The sequence below is a fragment of the Bos indicus x Bos taurus genome, chromosome 23 (genome assembly GCF_003369695.1).
Source record: "Bos indicus x Bos taurus breed Angus x Brahman F1 hybrid chromosome 23, Bos_hybrid_MaternalHap_v2.0, whole genome shotgun sequence".
In the NCBI taxonomy this organism is placed as follows: domain Eukaryota; kingdom Metazoa; phylum Chordata; class Mammalia; order Artiodactyla; family Bovidae; genus Bos; species Bos indicus x Bos taurus.
The window spans coordinates 18,803,892-18,825,217 of NC_040098.1; the positions used below are offsets into that span (position 1 = coordinate 18,803,892).

The window sequence follows — 21,326 nt, forward strand, 5'->3', positions numbered from 1 at the left end:
ACCTTAGTCCCGAGGCTGGGACTCTCGGGAGTGGAGACGCCTGCCCTGCAGGTTTTTACAGAGATCAGTGGGGAATCCTCGCCTCTAGTTCCACCGTTTATGTTATATGAGGACTCCCAACATATGTTTCTGATGGTGTCCTGTTTTAGGAGCGCGGAGACGGGGCTGTGAACATGAGTAAATACGTGTACTCTCAGGGCCGGCGGCTCCCGCCTTTCACGGTCCCCTCCCCTATTTTGGACCGTGACGTCAAGGTGGGCGGGCGGGCGGCGGCAGGTGCGCGGCCGACAGGCATCCTCCTTTAAGGCGGAGGGATCCGGGGGCGGGCAGCTGGGTGGTGCTTCGTCTTATATAAGCCGATTGGGGGCACACAGCCGTTCTCTTGAGTCACCCCCGCGCAGCCTTCTTGCGGCGCGTGAGCCCGAGGCAGCCATTGCCCGCTTGGTGTTCTCTAGTACCTGTGATTCTTATCCTTAAAGGTAAGGCTTCGATCTCATGTGGGCTTTTCAGGTTATCTTGTTCTTTCGCGTTGCTTTCGGTCTACGCGTCCTTTCCGAGACCTACATCTCGTATTGGGGCGGATTCTGGCGTAGCGCTCCCATTTCTTCTCTTGGGGGAGGGCTGGGAGCGAGCTCTTGAGTTTAGACTCTTTTCTGTGGTTGGCGGCGGGGCTGCTTTTCCGCAGATATTAAGCGTTGTTTTGTGGGGCCGCAGAATGGGGCGCGGGGTAGGCACTGCACGTGGTGGCCGCGCCGGCCCGGGACGCTGCCATGCTTGCCTCTCCACTTCCGGACGCGGCTACGGGGCGCCGGAGGGTCCCCGAGCGGGGTGGGTGGGCGCGCCCGCTGTGACTCAGCAAGGCTGGTCATGACCAGGTTTTGCCACTTGTTCTATCGGACGCAGTTTTTTTAAAGTCCTTTTGTTCGGGGCTTTTCCGTGAGGGTCTGCGAAGAGCTCCGTTTTCGGTCGCCGGCGGCGTATATCTTGCTTCCTCCATCCTTCTAGATCTTTCCTTCGTCTCGGTGGAGGAGGGGCTGGCGAGCGGAGGGGGCAGGCTCTGGTATTCGTGGGCACGTCCTTTCCCCCGCCCCTCTCCGAGAGCTGAGATTGTTCTGGAAGCTTCTGGAGCCCGGCGCCCCGCCCTGGTGCCCGGATGTTGGGGCCAAGGGAGGCTGCGCGGTGGCGCCCCCTCCTCGCATGGTCGACGCATGTCCAGCCGTGACGAGAGTCGTCCCGGCAGACTAAGGGCACCATCTTAGTGTTTGGTTTGGTCTTGAGCGTCAGTCACGTGTGCAGAGGGGTCACGATGGAGCCCTTTCTTTATCTGTTCTTTGTCTTTATAGCCCACCTGGGTAGGCATCCCGCCAGTCTCGAGTTAGCTGTCCCTACTACGGGAGGCAGCAGTACCATATTATCTCCTTTGAGTTACCTAATGGGAGGATAGTTTTAAATCATTGCCCTTTAATGTGAAACCTGTTAACCTTGAAGGTGGAACTATAGTCAGTAATCTGCGTATTTAAATATGTGTGAATTTACCTCGTTTTCGAGATACCTGGATTGGAATGCCTAACAAACTAGATTGTGCTGATCTATGATTCACTTAACAGGAGTTTGGCTTCAAAATACCTTATAAGAAACATTAATGCAATTTGTTCAATGTGTCAGCGCGTCCCTCGCCCCATTGTTTCTAAGGGTGCTGCCTGAAATTGATAGAGGGGAGGATTTTCCAGTCTTAGTACCCAGCTCAAAACAGTATGAATAGAGTCTCTTCATGTGTATTGTGGCTGAGGGTGAACTTGAGGAGTCTTAAATTCTTGCCTTTTTTTTTAGATGCCTGAGGAAGTGCACCATGGAGAGGAGGAGGTGGAGACATTTGCCTTCCAGGCAGAAATTGCCCAACTCATGTCTCTTATTATCAACACCTTCTATTCCAACAAGGAAATTTTTCTTCGGGAGTTGATCAGTAATGCTTCTGATGTGAGTGCCCTGAATGTCTTCATTGACGTTGGTTTTTTGTTTCTCAAGTATTCTAAGAGAGGCAAAGTGGGGTGGTTTGGCTGATAAAGGTGATATAAATTTAACTGCCATTCCAAAAAGTACTGTCTTGCTCTCTGTGGATAGATAGGATACTGTAACCCACTGGATGTCATTCTCAACCTACAAGCTAAAGGAGTAATCAGAATTAGGGTATTTGGGGAGTTTAAAAAACTTTCTTTTGGGTGAGATGGGTTTTGAAGAAGCAGAATTGTAAAACTGCAATTTTGTACTTTCAGGCCTTAGACAAGATTCGCTATGAGAGCCTGACAGACCCTTCCAAATTGGACAGTGGTAAAGAGCTGAAAATTGACATCATCCCAAACCCCCAGGAGCGTACTCTGACTCTGGTAGACACAGGCATTGGCATGACCAAAGCTGATCTTGTAAATAATTTGGGAACCATTGCCAAGTCTGGCACTAAAGCGTTTATGGAGGCTCTTCAGGTACGTGGTTGGTTAGGCACAGCCCATTTATATTATTGGTGTTTGCTTTGCCATTTCTTTGAAACTTGAGTTTGACTATTTTAAACTTTTTGGCAGGCTGGTGCAGACATCTCCATGATTGGGCAATTTGGTGTGGGCTTCTACTCTGCCTACCTAGTGGCAGAGAAAGTGGTTGTGATCACAAAGCATAACGATGATGAACAGTATGCTTGGGAGTCTTCTGCTGGAGGTTCCTTCACTGTCCGTGCTGACCATGGTAAGTTGGCTTTCCTGTTAAGGTGTCTGGATTAGAATTCTGGGGAAACAGTAATGAAGATCTTGAGTATTGTATGTGTAAAGCAGTTATAGTTCTGTGTTTATTTAGTTTTTTATATTGTTCTGATTAATTTTTTCTAGGTGAGCCTATTGGCCGCGGTACCAAAGTGATTCTCCACCTGAAGGAAGACCAGACAGAGTACTTGGAAGAGAGGCGGGTCAAAGAAGTGGTGAAGAAGCACTCTCAGTTCATAGGCTATCCCATCACACTTTATGTGAGTATGGACTGGTAACTCAAGTGCAGGTAACTGCTGCTTTAGAGAATTGCATGGACTTTGGGGGTTTTTTGTGTTTTTTTTTTTTTGCACTCTGAAACTGTCATCTTTGATCCTTCTAGCTGGAGAAAGAACGTGAGAAGGAAATCAGTGATGATGAGGCTGAAGAAGAGAAAGGTGAGAAAGAAGAGGAAGATAAAGATGATGAAGAGAAGCCTAAGATTGAAGATGTGGGCTCAGACGAGGAGGATGATAGTGGCAAAGATAAGAAAAAGAAGACAAAGAAGATAAAGGAGAAGTACATTGATCAGGAAGAACTGAACAAGACCAAGCCCATTTGGACCAGGAACCCTGATGACATCACCCAGGAGGAATATGGAGAGTTCTACAAGAGTCTTACCAATGACTGGGAAGATCACTTGGCAGTGAAGGTAAGAAGTCTTGCTTGTTGGCTCAATAGGAAGCGCTGATACGGACAAATGGAACTTACCCAACTGGTTGGTAGCTGGGAACTGTGAATGCTGAGTTTATTTGCAAATGGACCCTTCCAGGGCGGAGAAATGACATCTTCCCCTGTGACCTGTCTCTGGAGGCTTTACCCACCTGGAGTCTTTGACCCAAAGGTTATACAGTGCTTGTAGTTAGATTCACTTAGGGCATTAGGGCTTAAATTTTCTCTACAGGGATAAGAAGGTTTTTGTTTCAAATAACTGGACATTTTGGTATTGGGACCAGAAGCCACTCTTAAGTACATAGTTGGCTTATCTTGGATTTCTTTCAGCACTTCTCTGTAGAAGGTCAACTGGAATTCAGAGCACTGCTGTTCATCCCCCGTCGGGCTCCTTTTGACCTCTTCGAGAACAAAAAGAAAAAGAACAACATCAAACTGTATGTCCGCCGTGTGTTCATCATGGACAGCTGTGATGAGTTGATTCCGGAATATCTCAGTGAGTATCTTTTTGCCCTAATGTAGTTCGTTTCAGTGTTCTCAGGGGGACTGGAGTCTTTATCTTAGATTAAGGATCCTCTGCAGCACAACAAGTGAAAGTTTGGTGAGAAAATCGGTCCTTCTGTTGAATCCAGATGACCTTATATATCTTTTATCTTTATCCCGGCGACTCCTGTATCTTTAAAACCCAGCTTCCATATTTTGATTTCAGACTTCATCCGTGGGGTGGTTGACTCTGAAGACCTCCCCCTGAACATCTCCCGAGAAATGCTCCAGCAGAGCAAAATTTTGAAGGTTATTCGTAAGAACATTGTTAAGAAGTGCCTTGAGCTCTTCTCTGAGCTAGCAGAAGACAAGGAGAACTATAAGAAATTCTATGAGGCGTTCTCTAAAAACCTGAAGGTAAGCAGCAAGTACTTGCTTAATAATGGGTTTTTTTCATTCGGTTAGAGGAGAAGAAGTTATTTCCTAACAAAATGATTTTTTTCCGCTACCCATAAAGCTTGGAATCCATGAGGACTCCACTAACCGGCGACGCCTTTCTGAGCTGCTGCGCTATCACACGTCCCAGTCTGGAGACGAGATGACTTCTCTCTCAGAATATGTGTCTCGCATGAAGGAGACGCAGAAGTCCATCTATTACATCACTGGTGCGTTGGAACCTGGGTCTGATCAAAGCCTTTTTTTAGAGGTGTGGGGAGAACACTCAAGGGTCTTGGGGAACTGGCAGGATGAGGCATTTTGGCCCTGGAGTCACACTGAGTAATCCTACAGGTGAGAGCAAAGAGCAGGTTGCCAACTCGGCATTTGTGGAGCGCGTGCGGAAGCGGGGCTTTGAGGTGGTGTACATGACAGAGCCCATCGATGAGTACTGTGTACAGCAGCTCAAGGAGTTTGATGGGAAGAGTCTAGTCTCTGTGACCAAGGAGGGCCTGGAGCTGCCCGAGGATGAGGAGGAGAAGAAGAAGATGGAGGAGAGCAAGGCAAAGTTTGAGAACCTCTGCAAACTCATGAAGGAGATCCTGGATAAGAAGGTGGAGAAGGTAAGCCATTATGAAACTAAGTTACCTTGTTAGAGATGCCTTCAGAGTGGTTTCCTTCCATCTTTGGCTGCTACAGTTAGTGGTTTAGGCAGCCTAATTTGTTTAGTGCCCTCCTACTTTTTATTCCAAGGTTGGTATTTCTATAGAGCTTAGCAAAGATGAGGCATCTTTTCTCCAAAAAGTGGACAGAAGCATCTTTGCCTTGAGGTGGTAATTGGAAATATAATGAGTTTTTCTGACTGCCCTCAGGTGACGATCTCCAACAGGCTTGTGTCGTCACCCTGCTGCATCGTGACCAGCACCTACGGCTGGACCGCCAACATGGAGCGCATCATGAAAGCCCAGGCGCTTCGGGACAACTCGACCATGGGCTACATGATGGCCAAAAAGCACCTGGAGATCAACCCTGACCACCCCATCGTGGAGACCCTGCGGCAGAAGGCAGAGGCGGACAAAAACGACAAGGCCGTCAAGGACCTGGTGGTGCTGCTGTTCGAAACTGCACTGCTCTCCTCTGGCTTCTCGCTTGAGGATCCCCAGACCCACTCCAACCGCATCTACCGCATGATAAAGCTCGGCCTGGGTGAGTGCCCTTGTGCTCTCAAGCAGCAAGGTGTGTCGGGCGCGTTTGAATGCTTTTGGGGCATATCTCAAGTGGTTTCTTTCCTGCTCTTAGGCATTGATGAAGATGAGGTGACGGCAGAGGAGCCCAGTGCTGCTGTTCCTGATGAGATTCCCCCCCTTGAGGGTGACGAGGACGCCTCTCGCATGGAAGAAGTAGATTAGGAGTTTCTACCTGCAGACTGCTCCCTCTGTATAGCGTCCCCATGGCTCCTGCAGCAGCAGCCCCAGTGGCCCTGGCCCACATGGTTTCCTCTGCTGATGTCTAGTGGTTTTATTTCTGTCCTTCTAAGGCAGGATACATGGACCTCAAGCCCTCTCTCTCTCCACGTTTGACATGGGGTTTGAATGTTGTGTGTTGTGTTTTTTTTGTTTATTTTGTTCTGAAATTAAAGTATTAAAAATAAAGAAGATGCAGGTTTTTTACACAGTTCTGCTCTCGTAGATTTAAGTATATACAGTGCTGCCTTCGGAGTTACATGTATCCCTTTACAAATCTTAACCTGCCATTATTCTGAGTAGATAACATGGTACATAAAGTGAAAGTCAGAGTTGTTCAGCCATGTCCACTCAGTTTTGTCTGACTCCTGAGACCCCATTGGAGTGGGTAGCCGTCCCCGTCTCCAGGGGATCTTCCCAACCCAGGTCTCCTGCATTATATGCAGATTCTTTTTATCAGCTGAGCCACCAGGGAAGCCCAGTTATGGTACATAGGAAGATATTAAAACTATCACCAGTAAATTTAGAAGTCATAAAAACAAAACGAGACATAAAGTGGGAGAAAATAATTGCAAATGATGCAACAGACATAAGCTAAATTTCCAAAATAGCTCATTCAACTCCAGTCAAAAAACAGGCAAAGAACTAAATAGACATTTCTCTTAAGACATAGGTGGCCAGTAGATGCATGAAAAGATGTTCAAGATGCTAATTTGAGAAATGTAAAACAAAATGATGTACTACCACAGATGGGTCCGAATGGCCATCATTTAAAAGCTGCAGTAACATGCTGGAGAGGGTGTGGAGAAAAGGGGCCCTTCCTACGCTACAGGTGGGACTGGGTTGTCTTGGTCCAAAGTTGGTGCAGCCACAGTGGAAGACGTTCCTCAGAAAACTAAAACAGGCAATCCCACTCCTGGACGTAACATCCAGAGAAAACATCAAATAAAAACCTACACCTCTGCGTTCACCGCAGCGCTATGGACAGTAGTCAAGAATGGACACACGGTCACTGGTAAGGAAGGTGTACACATACAGTGAAACGCTACTCGGCCACTGGCAATGAAGTGATGCCATCTGCAGCAACATGGATGCCACTGGAGGTTATACGAATAGGGAGGACATACCACTTGATAACCACCTATGTGGGATATGTGTGGAAAATACATCAATCTCTGAATCAAGTCATGAACAACAGACTGGTGGTTGAGTGGGGCATTATGGTCAGCTGGCCTAAGTGTTCCTATGTAGAAAGCAGTCCTACAGAGAACTACATTCAGTATCTTATAAACCATAATGGGGAAAAATACTGTAAAACAATCACTGCTGTACAGCAGAAATTAACATTGTGAATTAGCTACAATTTTTTCAAAATAATGATAAACACTGAAGGTAAGTGGTGTAGTGGTAAAGAACCCACCTGCCAATGCAGGAGACGCTAAGAAACGTGAATCCAATCCCGGGTCGGGAAGATGCCCTGGAGGAGGGAATGGCCACCCACTCCAGTATTGCTGCTTGGAGAATCACATGGACAGAGGAACCTGGCGGGCTATGGTCCATAGGGTCACAAAGAATTGAACACAACTGAAGCAACTTTGCACAGACTTTCAAAAGTCCCTTTCCTAAGCTTAGCACATACAGACGATTTTCCACTCAAAATTTGAGTTTACTATGGTAGTACAAAAGCATACATTCAGTACTTTCTGAGTTTTGATCTTTCCCTGGGCTGACAGTATGAGGTAGCTTCACTGGTGTTGCTGGGCATTGAGCTGCAGTTTCCAGTCAGCCACCAGGCCACAAACAAGGACAAAGAAATGGTACATGTTAACAACCACTGTGTTTTTTTCACTTTCAGTATTTAAACAAGTTAAACATTTGACACTTGTAAAACAGACTGTAGGCTGTTCTGAGCTAATGGAAGTTTTAAGTATCTGAAGTTGAATGTACTTAGTCAACCAAAACACAGGACCAAACCCACTGCAGCAATTTAATTTAATAAAATAAGAGCGAAAGTTATATTTCCAAAGTACCAAAACCTGCACCTGGTTCACAGGGCAGAGCCTAGGGATCCAGGAGCAGGGGGCTGGTGGTGCTGGGCAGGATTCCCAACCCCTCGCCCAGCACAGCACCATCGTTCCCTTTCTCTCCTGGGAAAGCAGCCTCGGGAGCCTACACTTGTGCTTCTCTCACCAGAGGAAGAAACGCATGTCTCAGAGTCTGAAAGGGTAGTAGTCAAGGTAGGGGACAAGCACAGGTGGGGCACCAGCACAGCCTCCAAGGCAAGACTTCGCGGACCGGAGGAGGGAGGGGCTTCGGAAGGCGCCTCCACCTTCTCAGTCCCCCACCGTTCTCTCCACCCTGGGGAGAGTCCTGCCCACTGGAGGCTGGGTGACTTAAGGCAACAGGGAAGGCCGCCTCCTGGGCTCCCTGCCCCCTGCTGCAGCGCTGGTCGAGAAACCTGCATTTTGCCCGGGAGCCAGCTGCCTCCAAGGAGAGACAGTAGGAGAGGAAAACTGGTACAGTGAGCGGGTCCCAGTCATCCCTTGGGCCCTCAAACCTTCTGCACAGATGACTCGACTGGCATGGCCTTCTTTCCGCGCTGCTTTAGACGGCCCCGGGCGTAGACCCGGAGCAGGAGGGCAGCAAAGACCACAGCCACTCCCAGGCCCCCCACCACAGTGACAGTGTGGCCGTAGAGGAGGCAGGAAAGGAGGATGGCGAAGGCCTGGCGGAGGGTCATGATGATGGTGAAGACGGCAGCCCCAAACTGCCCGATGGTGTAGAAGATGAAGAGCTGGCCACACGCAGAGCAGATGGAGAGCAGCAGGGTGTGTGCTGCAAACTCGCTGTGTCGCCCCATGAAGCGGATGCCCTCCAGGAGGGCCCCCTGCTCCAGCAGGGAGCCCACCGTGAAGAGGCAGGAGAAGAGATTGACCCCAAACATCATCTGCACCGACGACATCTTATAGGCGAACAGGGCGTCCTGCCAGTTGGAGGTGAAGCTGTCGAAAGCAATGTAGCCTGCCAACAGGATGAGGCCTGAGAGCGTGGTGGCCGGGGAGCTGTGGGGCTCCGGTCCGCTGGACAGCAGGAACATGCTGACCCCGATGGAGATGAGGCCAGCCGTCAGATATTCCCAGTGCTCATAGCTGCGCCGAGACACCAATTTTCCCATCAGCATAACGGGGATCACCTTGGAGGCCTTGGCCAGCACCTGGGTGGGGAAGCTGACGAACTTGAGAGCTTCGTATTGGCACCAGCTGCTGAGCACATTCGACAGGCTGGCAAAGGAGTACCGGTACATGGGTGCCCCATGTCGGGGCTGCTTGCATAAGATGCAGTAGACGCCAGCCACCATCAGGGCCAGGATGCGGTTCATGAGCACCAGGAACTGAGAGTCCGAGAAGCGCTCGCCTGGTGACGTGGCCGTGGCCCCATAGCTGCGGGTCATCACTCTTTCCTGCAGCACTCCCCACGTCAGATAAGACACCTTGATGGGGCAGGGCAGAGACAGCGGAGAAGATACTCAAGAGAAGGAAACAGCAGGCAGGCCCCAAAGCATCCTGACAACCTCCTCCTCTCTCAGGATGATGTTGAGAATTTTAAAATGGACAGATAGCTCTCTGTAGTAACTACAAGTTACTTGCCTCTTCTCTCCCAAACCTGGACTCACCTTGTTGAGAATCAAGTGTGTGTGAAACACAATGACTAATGCTTTAAGACTGACCAGACCCTGTTTGTCCCCAGAGTAGGGTATGTCAGAGCTGACTCCATCCAAGTATTTTCTTTTCTATTTTCAACCAATTCTGGGGGTCTACACTTCTTAACGAAGATCGGACACCCGTGAGTTCAACTTAGCATAATGGAAACAGAAGTGCCCACTCCAACATGCCGTGGGATTAGTGTCCCCCTCACATGCAGTAGTGGGGGAAGGCTGAAAATTTTATCAGTCCATTTACGGTATATTTACAAGAGGAAGGGAGAAATCACGGAGGGTAGAGAGAGGAGGAAAGAAAAGACCGTGCTTCCTCCAACCACCCCTAAGATGATGGTATGCCTCTGGGAGAACACACAACACAGCCACCAGCAAACTGTTGGGACTGGTGGGGTGAGAGCGCTGGCTCCTCGGGGACCTCACCCAGGGAAAGCAGCAGAGCCCACCTACCTACCTGGAGCCCCGAGGCACAGAACAGCAGCTTCAGGGCCTGCCAAGTGGGACTGGTCTCCGCTGGTTCTGCCCGGGCAGCCAGGGGAACCTCATCCGGGGCCTTGGGCTCATTGCCAAACACACAAGTTTTCACCAGGGGGAAGCAGAGACCCCTACCTGGAGAAAGTACATAAGGTGAAACCGAAGCTTTCCCAGCACTTCACCTTCCCCACTGCTGCCAGCCCGCCCTGCCGCGCTTGCCAAAGCACATCCCCTTTGCACCGCCGGCCAACTCTCCTAATTTTTAATCTAGAGTAAGCACACTTCCCCCACCCTGTCCCCACACACCTGTTTCCAGGTAGTTCTTCCGCCTGAAGTACTGCACCAGCAGGTAGCCAGGCACCATAAAGCTTGCATAGCCAGCCGCGTTCACCAAAAAGCGGAAGAACCAGAGCTGAGTCCACGACTCCGGAGGGGCTTCGAGGTTCTTCTCCCCACCTGCCCCCAGGGAGGGGAGCGCAGCCAGCACCACCACTGCCCACCACCTGCGGGCACGGCGGACAGAAAGATCAGAGTACAGCTCCTCACCCTCTGGGCCCTCCTGAGGGGACGACACTGGAGAAGGGCCCGGAGCCTCCTCCCCGCCCCCCTCAGCTGCAGCCCAGCACGGACAAAGAGCCTCTCTCTCTCCTGGGGCGGGGGGGTGGGGGTGGGGCGGCGCGAGCCAGGCTGGGCTCCCTCCGTCCCCAAGAGCGGACCCGCCCCTCCGGCCACACAGGTTCCCTCTGTTCCCTCCAGCGCCCGCCGGCCGCTCCGGTTCCCTCCAACCCCGCCCTCGGGGCTCCCGAAGCTCCAGGGTCCCTCCCGCGACTTCTCTCCCGATCCTCCTGGAGCCCCCGAGGAGCACAAGGCCACGGCGCATCCCCACCCGCGCAGGCTCCGGGCGGCTCTAGGCCGGCCACCGGCCCGGGAGCCGGGACCCCGCCCGGCCCCCCGCGCGCTCGGAGGAGCGGCGGTCACGTGTCGCGGGGCTCGGTCACGTGGGCTCGCCGCTCCCCCCACCCCCTAGTCCCCACCTGGGGTCCATGGTCCCGGCTGCGTGGGGCGGAGGGGGCCGGGGACTGCGGGGCCCCGGGCCGCGCGCTCCCTCCGCTCCCACTGTGGCCTCCAGGAGCCACCGGCCAGCGGAAGTGCAACGCTCTTCCCGCCTCCCTCCCGCGGCCCCCACTCCGCCCCCGGCCGTGACCACGCAGCGCCCTGGGCCGCCGCTGTGCCATAGCGCCCCCTCGCGGCCCGGCGGGAGCCGCGGCTCAGCGCGCGGGAGCCCGGCTGCTGTGTCGCTGGGGAAGCGGTAGCTCCAGCCCGGTGCCGCCTCCGCTTCGTTATCGCACGCAGCCCTGTCCACCGGTCTGGAGGTGGCGGTGACCACTGCCGTCCTAGGGACGCGGATATGGAGGTTCTGCATTCCAAGTATATTCCCGTTATGTTACCGTTTTAACATCCCCCTTATGTTACCGCTTCCCCGTTTTCTGACAGGAAGATGTCTACTTGGTTTGGGGGCTTGGGCTAGCAGTTCTGTCCCCCCTATCCCCATGACCTTTGAGGATGTGCATGACCTGTCCCCCGTGTACCTCGGCCACTCATCCATTCCCTGCAGATTCCTACTGGCCTGCTCCCAGTTCTACTAAATCACCAAAAAACCTTTCCCCAGGGAAGCTCTCCCTGTCCCCTCCTTAAGCTTCCCAGGTGGCTCAGTGGTAAAGAACCCACATGCCAATGCAAGTCGAGACACAGGAGATGCAGGTTCGATCCCTGGCTCAGGAAGATCCCCTGGAGGAGGAAATGACAATCCACTCCAGCATTCTTGCCTGGAGAATCCCATGGAAAGGAGACTGGTGGACTACAGTACATGGGGTCACAGTCGGACATGACCGAGCAACAGAGGACGTGTCCCCTACCCAGGCCTTCCCTGACCACCAAGTATGGCCCTCCACCCAGTCCATCGTTCTCCCTCCCACGAGCTTTTCCTTCCATTGCAACTTGCAATTACATATTTATTTAGATGTTTATGATTTTAAACATAAAAATCTGTCTCACTCACTAGACTATAATCTCTAAATGGTCAGAAACTGTACTGCTTTATTCCCCAAATTCTATCACAACACAGACCTGACCTAATAGATGCCTCAAACATATGTGGAATGAGAGGAAAAAACATACAAAGCCACGCTCCCTCGTGTACTCTTCACAGGCTAGCCCTTCTCCCCAGGCTCTTCCAGGGCCGTGATGAGGCCTCCCACTTGCATCTTCTCACTCCTCTTTCTCTTCCTCCATCCTCTGCATTTCCACAGAAAGGGCAAGAGTGTGGTCTGGACAGAGAGGCCTGAGGACCACCAGCCTCCCTACCCTCCCTGGCAAGGCCCTACACTGCTCAAGTACCAATTTCCTTCTCTCTGCCGTCACCACAAGGTCACAGGACAGGTCTGTCTAGAAATCCCCAGTGCACACAGGCACGCACGCAGGCACACGCAAAACAACTGGGGGTGGGGGTGGGAGTTAAAAGTCTCTGCCGTTTTAGTGTCATGTTATTGAACTTCCCCTTCCCCAGAAGTTCAGGGCCTTCTGTGTGAAGTCTTTGAGCAACAGTGTTTCAGAGTCCTCCTTGGCAGAGAGCTGGAACCCTTCCAGAGCCCTGCTCACTCACAGTTCAGTATCTCTCCTCATTTGGGAGAGTCCATGTTGTCTTAACTGGCTGGCAGCTTCAGGCTGACCCCACGTGGGAAGAGATGAGCCCCACCATCTTCGACAGAGGTCAACAGGCTTCGCCCACACTGCCTGGGGCTTTGAGGAATCTTCTATCCACTCCGAAGCTCTTCCTTCCAGACTGGCTCTCTCACTTGGGATGGTTCCTCTCAGCTCAGGACTGTGCTGGCCCCAGGCTCTGGCCTTAGCAGTTCCCAGGACACACGGCCTGGGCCCAGACTGCAGCAGCTGTGTCTCCAGCTTCCAGATGGGAAGAGGGGGAGCATCCGGGGTCCGAGAGCCTGTCCCGGCTTCAGTCAGCACACAGCAGTGGCTTCCCAGAGATCTTCAGGTCGTCGAAGGGCAACAGGGCAAAGGGCTGAGGAAAGGAATGGAGAGAAGCAAGATTAGGGCCCGTGGACAGAGGCGGGAGCTGGGAGACCCATTAGGCCCTTTAATCCCCACCAAGTGATCCCTGAAGGACATCAGGGAGCAAATCTTCCTACTAATCCCCAAAACAGTGGTCCCTCAGGGCAACTGGGGGCTGTTTTTGCTTTCGTTTTGGGAGTGGAGGGTGGGAAAGGGCACTCACAAAACATTTTGAATTTCTTTTTACATCACATATTTAAAAATGGGAAAGACTCTACAGAAAATCTAGGTTTCATCTCTCTTAAAAAAAAAAATCCAAGATCTGGAAATACTGGGTCCGTCTTCCTCCTCTGCAAGAACCTGGTGAAGCTGAGTAGAGCAAGTGACCCTCAGACAAAAGACTGTCTGGTTTCCCGCAGGCCCTAGCACCTGGCTGTCCACACCCAGCCCGCTTTAGCTGCATGGCTCCTGCAGGAGTCCCAAGTTCAGGCCCGGGGTCCTGAGAACACAGGTTGAGAGAGTGGCAGAGTCGTGGATTACAACCCCAGGCTCCTAACTCCTTGGCCCTTTCAGCTGTGCTAGCTCCTGTCTCCACTAGGGATGTGGGAGGCCCTGGACAGCAGAGCTGAGTGTCCGCCTCTTACGTCCTCAGCCAGGTCCTGGGGAGTCTCATCCTCCACGTTTCGCAGCAGGGAGTCGGCACCTGCCTCGCACAGGGTGGACGAGATGCCGCTGAGGCCCCGGCCCGCCGCCAGGTGCAGAGGCGTGCACCCATTGAGCATGCGGGCGTCCACCCGGGCCCCCGCCTGGAGGAGGAATTGCACCAGACCCCGCTCCTGGGTCTCCACGGCCAGGTGCAGCGCTGTCTTCCCGCTCGTGCCCTCCTGGGGGAGAGAAGGATGTCAGCCAAGGCCCTCAGAGGAGGCATGCCTCTAAGAAGAGGGGCCCCGTGCCTGGGCCCTGGGCCCGGCAGCTCTCTGATGGGTCACCTCACCTGCACATCAATGTCAGCTCCGTTCTGAAGCAGCAGTTCCATGAGTGGCCGGTTCCTCTGCAGGGTGGCGATGTGGAGACAGGCCAGACCTGAGATGGGGTGAGGATGGGGGTTGCATCTACCAGCTCGCTCTCCCTTTCTTCAGGGACCTCCCTTACCCCTCAACCCCAAGGGACCCCCCCGCCCCGTCCCTGCCTACTCAGTGCCCCTGATCACAAGACTGTTAAAACACAAACCCAAAAAACCCCTCAAAAGTCTGGGGGGAAAGGAACTCAAAGTTTCCACCTTTTCAGTCATGTTATTGAAACTTTCACGCTTCGGGAGTCAGGTTGCTGAGTGACACCCCCCATACACACACCCTCCCCCACCACATGCTGCCTCCCCTGTCCGTGCACACACACACAGTCTTTTTGTAAAACTCTACCTGCCTTCAGGCCCCTTCTAAAAGTCACCTTCCTCAGAGCTCTAGGGATCCTCAGGCCCCCAGCCCCTGAATTAATGAATGAATTAATGAACTAATTCATTAGTTCGTTTTAAAACAGAGTGGTCAGGGAGACCCTCATGGAGCAGGGACATTTGAGCAGAGACTTGAAAGAGATGAAGGATGTGAATTTGCATCGAGTTTTTTAAGAAGAGGGGCACCCGGGCCAGCAAGGAGCTAGCACAAAGACTAAAAATCCCATCAAGCCCCACCCCCACTTCAGTCCCCTCACGTAGCTCTCCCGTCCCCACAGCAGTGACTGCCTGTTAACCTGCCAGAGAACTCACTTCTTATGTTCATTGTTTGCCTCAGACATTATCTTGTTTTGCTCACAGACGCAAGTCTGGCTCCTACAATAATGTCTGGTACAGAGAAAGTTCTCAGTACATTTTTGTTGAATGAATTAATGAGTTCATCTCATCTCTGTCGAACTGAATATCTTTTTTCTTTTTTTTTATAATTGTATTTATTGATTTGTTGTTGGCTGTGCTGGGGTCTTCGTTGCTGCACGGGCTTTTCTCTAGTTGTGGTCAACAGGCGTTGCTCTGCTAGTTCCAGTGCTACGGCTTCTTATCGTGGTGGCTTCTCTTGCTGCGGAGCACAGGCTCTAGGGCGCCCGGACCTCGGTAGCTGTGGCACGTGGGCTCAACAGTTGCAGTTCCCAGGCTCTAAAGCACAGTCTCAGTAGTTGCGCTTGGGCTTAGTTGCTCCACAACATAGGGGATCTTCCTGGATCAGGGATTGAACCCGTGTCTCCTGCACTGGCAGGTGGATTCTTTACCACTGAGCCACTAGGGAAGCCCCCCAAACTGTACATCTTGAAGGCAAAGTTGAGCTCTTCTGCTTAGCATATAGTAGGTTCTCCATAAATTCTAACCAGAATCCATTCATTAATTCACTCCTTCATTCAACAAAGGTATTCTGAGTACCTGTGTGCTTAGAACTGGAGCTGCATCAATAGACAAGCTGTGGCCCTCCCTTCCCTGAAAGTGAGGTCCCTGTCTCCTGTCCCCTCCTCCTCCCATGGGCCTTGAGGCCACCTGTACCTTGCCAGTTTTGCAGCTGGAGGTCCAAGGAGTGAGGTGGTCCTCTGCCCGGCTCTGGCTGCCCCTCCAGTAGGCAGCGGGCACAGGCCAGGTGTTGGCGCTGGCAGGCTACATGCAGGGCTGTGTCACCATGTCGGTCCTGCAGCACCCGGCTGGCCCCCTTCAGCACCAGGGCCCGAACTGCACCTGGCTGGTCCAGATGTACAGCCAAATGAAGTGCTGTCTGCAGGCACAAAGAGAGGGTCACAGGGTGGCTGCAACGTGCTGCAACCTCTGGGAACCTGCTGGGGTGGGCATGGGAATTGCCAGCAGCCAGCCCCTTCTCTGAGGACTGCCTATAAAGGCTATGGCTCTGGTCTTCCTTCTGTTGTCCCCTATCAAACTCTCGGGGCCCCAATTCTGGAGGTAGGGTAAGGCAAGTGGCCCTCTGCTATTCTTGAAGTCCCCTTAGCACCGCCCCTGTCCCCCCTACCCTGGAGAAAGGGCAGAGCCGGGGCAGGGAGGGACAGGGCGTGATGGTGATGGGGTGGGAGCAGAATCTAGCTTCTCATCCTCTGGGGAGGCCTGTTATCCTAGGTGAGGGGCTGAGGTCTCAGAGGGAGGCGACAGAGGCATCGGGCAGGCTCTGCCCGGCACACTCCTCCTTGAATGCTCCCTGCAGACATCATGTCCTGTACTAACACCTTCCCTGGCTGCTTCCCACAGACAGTGGTTCCCACAGCAGCCGGCATGTGTCTCTATCACGACTCTCGTCACCGTGCTGTGTCATTACGTGTTGACACGAGTCCTCTAGCCCAGGCTCGAGCACCTTGTGGGCAGGGTCTGATTCCTACTCTCTCTCTGTCCTCAGCTTCTTGCCCAGTGTCTGGCATATGGTTCCCTGAGGGAGCAGCCAAAGGATGCTGTCTGGTGGCTGGGGATGGCTGCTGGGGCAGACATAGGTATCTGGGCTGAGCCCACCATCTCCACCCACCTGGTAAAGGTTGTTCTGAATGTCCAAGACTTCCTGGGGCAGCAGAGCCAGGCAATACAGCAGCACGGCGGGGGCCTCGTGAATCACTGCCAGGTGGATCAGCCTGGGAGGCAGAGGCAAGGTTTGGGGTCAGGGCTCAGGCCAGACAGAGTGGGCTGGGGTTCTGGGGTTAGATGGAACACATCAATGTCTAAGTTGCCACCCAGAGGGTAGGTGCAGGAAGTGAGAGTTTGGGCCAGGAAGTGAGGGTTGCTGCGGGAAGCCAGGATCCTGAGGGTGGAAGCTCCAAGTTCCCATCTCTGGCCTTTGGGAGGGCCTTGGCTGAGTGAGAATGTGGGCAGGGTGCTGACGGGACAAGGTCCTTCCTGTCCACCCTGCCTACACCCCGCTCCCCCCTGGCCCCCTGGGGCCCCCACCAGGCAGCTGCAGCTCAAAGCCAAACTGAAAGCCGCTGGGGTAGCACAGAGGTGGTTTCCAGGGCTGGGCTCCCCACCTCTGCCCCCCTCAATGGGGAGGGCAGAGAGGGCAGGGGTGGGGTCACCCTCTGTCCCCTCATGAACACCTCCCAAAAGAGAGGAGACAGAAGCTCTTGGAAGAGGAGCAAGGAGACAGGGCAGCACCCCACCCTGCTGCCCTCCACGGGACAGCCAGAGGCCATTCTGCAGGGCCGGGCCGGGGCCTGAGCTGGGGCCCCACTCCTGTGTGTGCCTCTGCGGGGAGGACTGTGCAGTGCAGAAAATGTGTGCCTGGGGTGGGGGATAAAGAGGCTTAACCTGGGGCGGCCAGGAGGGGAAGTTCCAGCCCTGGGGTTTCCCCACGTCAGGTGGGGAAAATGAAAGCCAGAGCCAGAGGGTCTAGGCCGGGGCGGGCAGCTGCTGGGGCATTCGTCAGGGGGAAGCCTGGCTGAAAGACCCGTCTGGGCTGGGGAGGGGGCTGCTTGGGGCAGGAGGGGGGGCGGGCTTTGGTGGCTGGCGAGGCCCAGGAGAGAGTGACGGAGGGAGGGAGGGAGGAACCGCGCTGGAAATCCCCTCGGCCAGGGCCTGCTCTCTGGTCACATTCCTGCAGCCACCTCCCTCTCTCCCTCAGTCTCCCTCCTCCCACTTCCTCTTCCCATTTCCATATGTCCACAGCCCAGACACCTCCGGAGGGAAGAAAGCGCCGCTCCTCTCAGGGAACCCCCTGGGGGGTCTTGACACCTCCCTCCCCCCCAGCACCAGGTCTAGATTCCACATCTGTCTCTAACTAGAGGCGATTAAAGCTGGGGCTGAGAGGCTAAGCAAGAGGGGCAGGGCCGAAGCCTCCACTCCCTGGGTCAAAGGTCAACCACAGGTATTCTGCACGGAGCCCGCACAATCTTGGTTGTGGGCCTGAGGGCTGGTGATCTCTAGGCACAGAGGACAAAAAGGCCTAGGGTCACCCAGTGGGTCCAGAGTGTGTCTCTGTCAGAGGCCACCCAGGACCTTTGCATCTCCAAAAAAGCAGATCAAGACAGATGGCTCCTGCCTTCTCCTCCCAGTTCATTCCAGCAGCCCAGATCCAGGACCTCAGCCCCCCTCCACTCTGTTTCCCATCCCCAAATCCCAGCCACCCCCTCTCTTGTCCATCTTTTCTTCCTGAGGGGCAAATCCTCACCTGGCCAGCCCCTACCACACAACTGCCTCTTACTTCACCTGCCTCTCTGACCACCCCTCCCCCCGGCCCTGCCCGGGCCCAGTCTCCACCAAGCTCCACCTGGGCCTGAGGAGGAAGGATGAAGTGAAGGGGTCACATAGGACAGTGAGGGGGATTTGCAGGGCTCAGGAGGTGGAGAGTGTCGGTAAGGCTGACTCTAGCCCTCACTTCCCCTTTCTCAACAGAGGAGGAAGTTAGCTGGAGTAACCAGGGCAAGAGTGCCCCAGCCTGGCTTACTTACTCCACAGGCCAGCCTCAGCCATGCACCCCTGGCAGCACCTCGGACCCTAGCTTCCTGGGCCCACTGGCAGCCTGTCACTGGCCCCTCTTGTTCTTTGAGACAGGGCATTCTGAGGTCAGAGGCCGGGAATCCCAGATATTAAGCAAACAAGGATGCCCTGTCCTCCAGCGAGAAAAACAAAACAAAACAAAACAAAACTGGGCTGGTCAGGGGAATTTTCTCTTCCCCGGGATGGGTTACTGGTAGATTTCCAAGATGCTAGCTGGGGTTCCAGGTGCCTGGTAAGGGCCCTGCCAAAAGGTGGGGCAGACAGAGGATGCCAGGTCCTCTGGACTGGGTCTGGCTACAGCTCAAAAGTGGGTTGAGAGTTCAGTTTGAAAGAGAGAGTGGGGACCGCCCCTTCCAGAGCTGGTGCCTTTAGGGATCCCCACATAGGGAATGCCCGGCCTGTTGCGGCTCCTGGGGAAGGCCCCGAGTTGGCATCGGGAGGGAGGAAGGGGTCCTCTCTTAGCCTAGCCCCCATACTCACGTGTCTCCGTCCTCGGAAATGTACGTGAGTGCTTCCAGCTGCTGAGGGCTCAGCGCCCCGGCGACGGGGAGCGGTGAGTCTGGAACTGCGTCCTCGGTCCTGGGGTCTCCCGACAAGGACAGGGGCTCGGTGAGTGATGAGGAGCCGTAGGTGGAGTCAGCCCGCTCCCCGTCCGTGTCTTCCTTCTCCTCTGGCTCCTTGGCGGTTCCCGGAGAATGAATCCAGGGCTGGGGGCCCCCGCCGTCTGAGGGCCCCGAGGCTGGGCGCGGGGTGGACTCGGGCAGGGAGCGCAGGGAGCGCAGAGACTCGATGCCCGAGTCATACTGGCTTTCATCGGTCTCGTCCGGCCCCTTCCGCGCCTCCGACATCCCCGCGGCGCCGGCCCGCCGGGCCCGGTCCCAGCAGGATCCGACTCCTCGCCGCCTTTCCGGGTTGCAGGTCCGCCTCACAGAGCGGGTGAGGGACCCGAAATGGCCTCCTTCCCGGGCTGCGGGGGGGCCCTGAGGGGCTCGGCGAGAAGCGTGGACGAGGTTCGGAGCGGCGGCGGGGTCCGCGGCAGCCGCTACTCGGGGCAGCTGGGCAGCCCAGTGAGACGCGCTCGCTCGCCCCGCCCTCAGGCCCCGCCCCCGGCAGGCGCCGCGCTTCCGGACGGAGGCCCCGCCCTTCGGAATCCCCCTTACCCCGCCCTCTGCTTTGGCTCCGAGTCAGGGGTTCCCCGGTCCTGACTCACTCTTGCGTTAACTCACCCATTCATTCATTCATCCAATCGTCCATTCATTCACTCTTTCCCCCTCCCTTCATTCCATGTATTAATTCCATGCATTCTTTCTTTCCTTCCTTCACTTCCTCTGTTTTCTTCATTCATTTTCCCATTCATTTATTCTTTCGTTTAAGAGGAACATATGTTAATCATCTGCACAAGCTGGGCGTCTTCTGGGGAGGGCAGGTGGGAGGTGGGACGGGGAAGCGTTGCTACCTGTCCCCGGCCCACTATTCTCAATTTCTCTTGCTTTTCCCGGAGACAAAGGGGACACCCATGTCTTTAAAGGAGTTCTCCCTTTGGGTTCTGGATACAGAGTCTCCTGTGTCAGTTTTTCAGATCACATAGAATTGGACATGAGGATGTGCTTTTCGCAAGTGGTTTTTCTGTTGAAAAGACTGTGGTCTAAAAAAGCAGAGTGGTCATTCCTCACAGGGATGAAATTCTGGTCTCAGACAGTAACAGCATCTGGTTGGGCAAGTGTAGTTCCTCATGGCGGGGCCAGGATGGGGAGGCCCCAGACATTCTGGGCAGCACTCTGCTGAGGTCCCCTTGGCAGCCTCAGCCCTAATACCAGGACATCTTTTCCCCTTCCCCATCCCTATTTTCCCTGGGCCTAGCCTCAGGAGGCTGTAGGCAAATCCCACCCATGTGGGATCAGCTGCCCAAGATTTATCCCCTACCCCAAGTTCCAGAAATGCTCTTAGAAAAATCACCCCCAAGAAAACATCTCCCTTTCCCAATTCTGGCTTTGAAGGAAGGAAGCTGGGGTGTGAACACGCAGCTACTAACCAGTTTCCCTCCCACCCTCCCCATGAAACCTCATTTTATTCATCCATTTGATAGACACATAAGGAGCTTCTTCTATATGCCTGACATTGTTCTCTCTGTTGGGAGCAAAACGGAGGCTCACAGTAACAGTAATAACCAACAACTACCATCCCCCGTCCCGCTCCAAACAAACAAACAAACAAACAAAAAACCTGTCCCATGGTTCCAGCCTTCAAAGTCCCCTAGCAGTTACAACACAGAGTGATTGGGCTAAGATAGGAGTGAGAACAGGATGCTGGAGGGGTACAACATGGAGCCAACTACCCAATGGGGTGAGCGGTAGAGGGGGTTCCATTTGATTTGGAAATGGGAAGGGAAGAGGGCTGGGAAGAAGTACCTAGTCTCTGGGAAGGGGGTGAGTGGAGGGAGAAGGGAGATGGGAGGACAGATGGGAGGAGGTGACCCACTGGTCTCCATCCCCCACTGAAGGCTGGAGTGGGGAGGATGTTTTGAGCATGAGAGGGTGAAGAGCCATGAGGGGAAAGCCCAAGGAAAATGAGGCATCTCCTTCCCTTGGGGTCACTGTGACTTCAGACATCCTCAACTTCCTCCCCTGACCTGTTCCTCTCCCAATCTCAAAGGCTGGAGCAAAAATACAAACCTTAACCACTTCAAAATCATCTCCATTTTAAAGCTGGGAAGCTGAGGCCCAGAAAGGTGACTTGACTTGCCCAAGGTCAAACAATCTGAAAGTGTAGAG

The 21,326-nt window shown here is 53.9% G+C and overlaps 3 protein-coding genes across 5 annotated transcripts; 1 reads left to right on the plus strand and 2 right to left on the minus strand.

The window, feature by feature from the left end:
* The first annotated feature begins 368 nt into the window (after nt 1–368).
* Nucleotides 369–6,049, plus strand: HSP90AB1 (heat shock protein 90 alpha family class B member 1). The gene is made up of 12 exons (XM_027525410.1): nt 369–479; nt 1,831–1,977; nt 2,274–2,480; nt 2,577–2,736; nt 2,877–3,010; nt 3,133–3,441; nt 3,792–3,957; nt 4,171–4,361; nt 4,462–4,609; nt 4,734–5,002; nt 5,252–5,585; nt 5,679–6,049. Exons 2-12 carry the CDS (start codon nt 1,831–1,833, stop codon nt 5,786–5,788), a joined length of 2,175 nt encoding a protein of 724 aa, XP_027381211.1. The 5' UTR covers nt 369–479; the 3' UTR covers nt 5,789–6,049.
* A 1,438-nt stretch (nt 6,050–7,487) lies between these two features.
* SLC35B2 (solute carrier family 35 member B2) lies at nt 7,488–11,179 on the minus strand. Of its 3 annotated transcripts, none has more exons than XM_027525411.1 (4): nt 11,066–11,179; nt 10,338–10,534; nt 10,012–10,166; nt 7,494–9,332 (listed from the first exon to the last, which is right to left on the minus strand). In XM_027525411.1, the coding sequence occupies exons 1-4, from the start codon at nt 11,074–11,076 to the stop codon at nt 8,394–8,396; spliced, it is 1,302 nt and encodes a 433-aa protein (XP_027381212.1). In that variant the 5' UTR covers nt 11,077–11,179; the 3' UTR covers nt 7,494–8,393. The 3 variants fall into 3 exon arrangements, with proteins under 3 accessions (XP_027381213.1, XP_027381212.1, XP_027381214.1); XM_027525413.1 differs by lacking the exon at nt 11,066–11,179 and adding an exon at nt 10,918–10,981 and having other exon boundaries at nt 7,661–9,332; XM_027525412.1 differs by lacking the exon at nt 11,066–11,179 and having other exon boundaries at nt 7,488–9,332; nt 10,338–10,979.
* An 843-nt stretch (nt 11,180–12,022) lies between these two features.
* NFKBIE (NFKB inhibitor epsilon) lies at nt 12,023–19,646 on the minus strand. Its single transcript, XM_027524829.1, has 6 exons — nt 19,036–19,646; nt 16,595–16,697; nt 15,622–15,844; nt 14,095–14,183; nt 13,745–13,984; nt 12,023–13,110 (listed from the first exon to the last, which is right to left on the minus strand). The coding sequence occupies exons 1-6, from the start codon at nt 19,401–19,403 to the stop codon at nt 13,045–13,047; spliced, it is 1,089 nt and encodes a 362-aa protein (XP_027380630.1). The 5' UTR covers nt 19,404–19,646; the 3' UTR covers nt 12,023–13,044.
* Nucleotides 19,647–21,326: the final 1,680 nt, after the last annotated feature.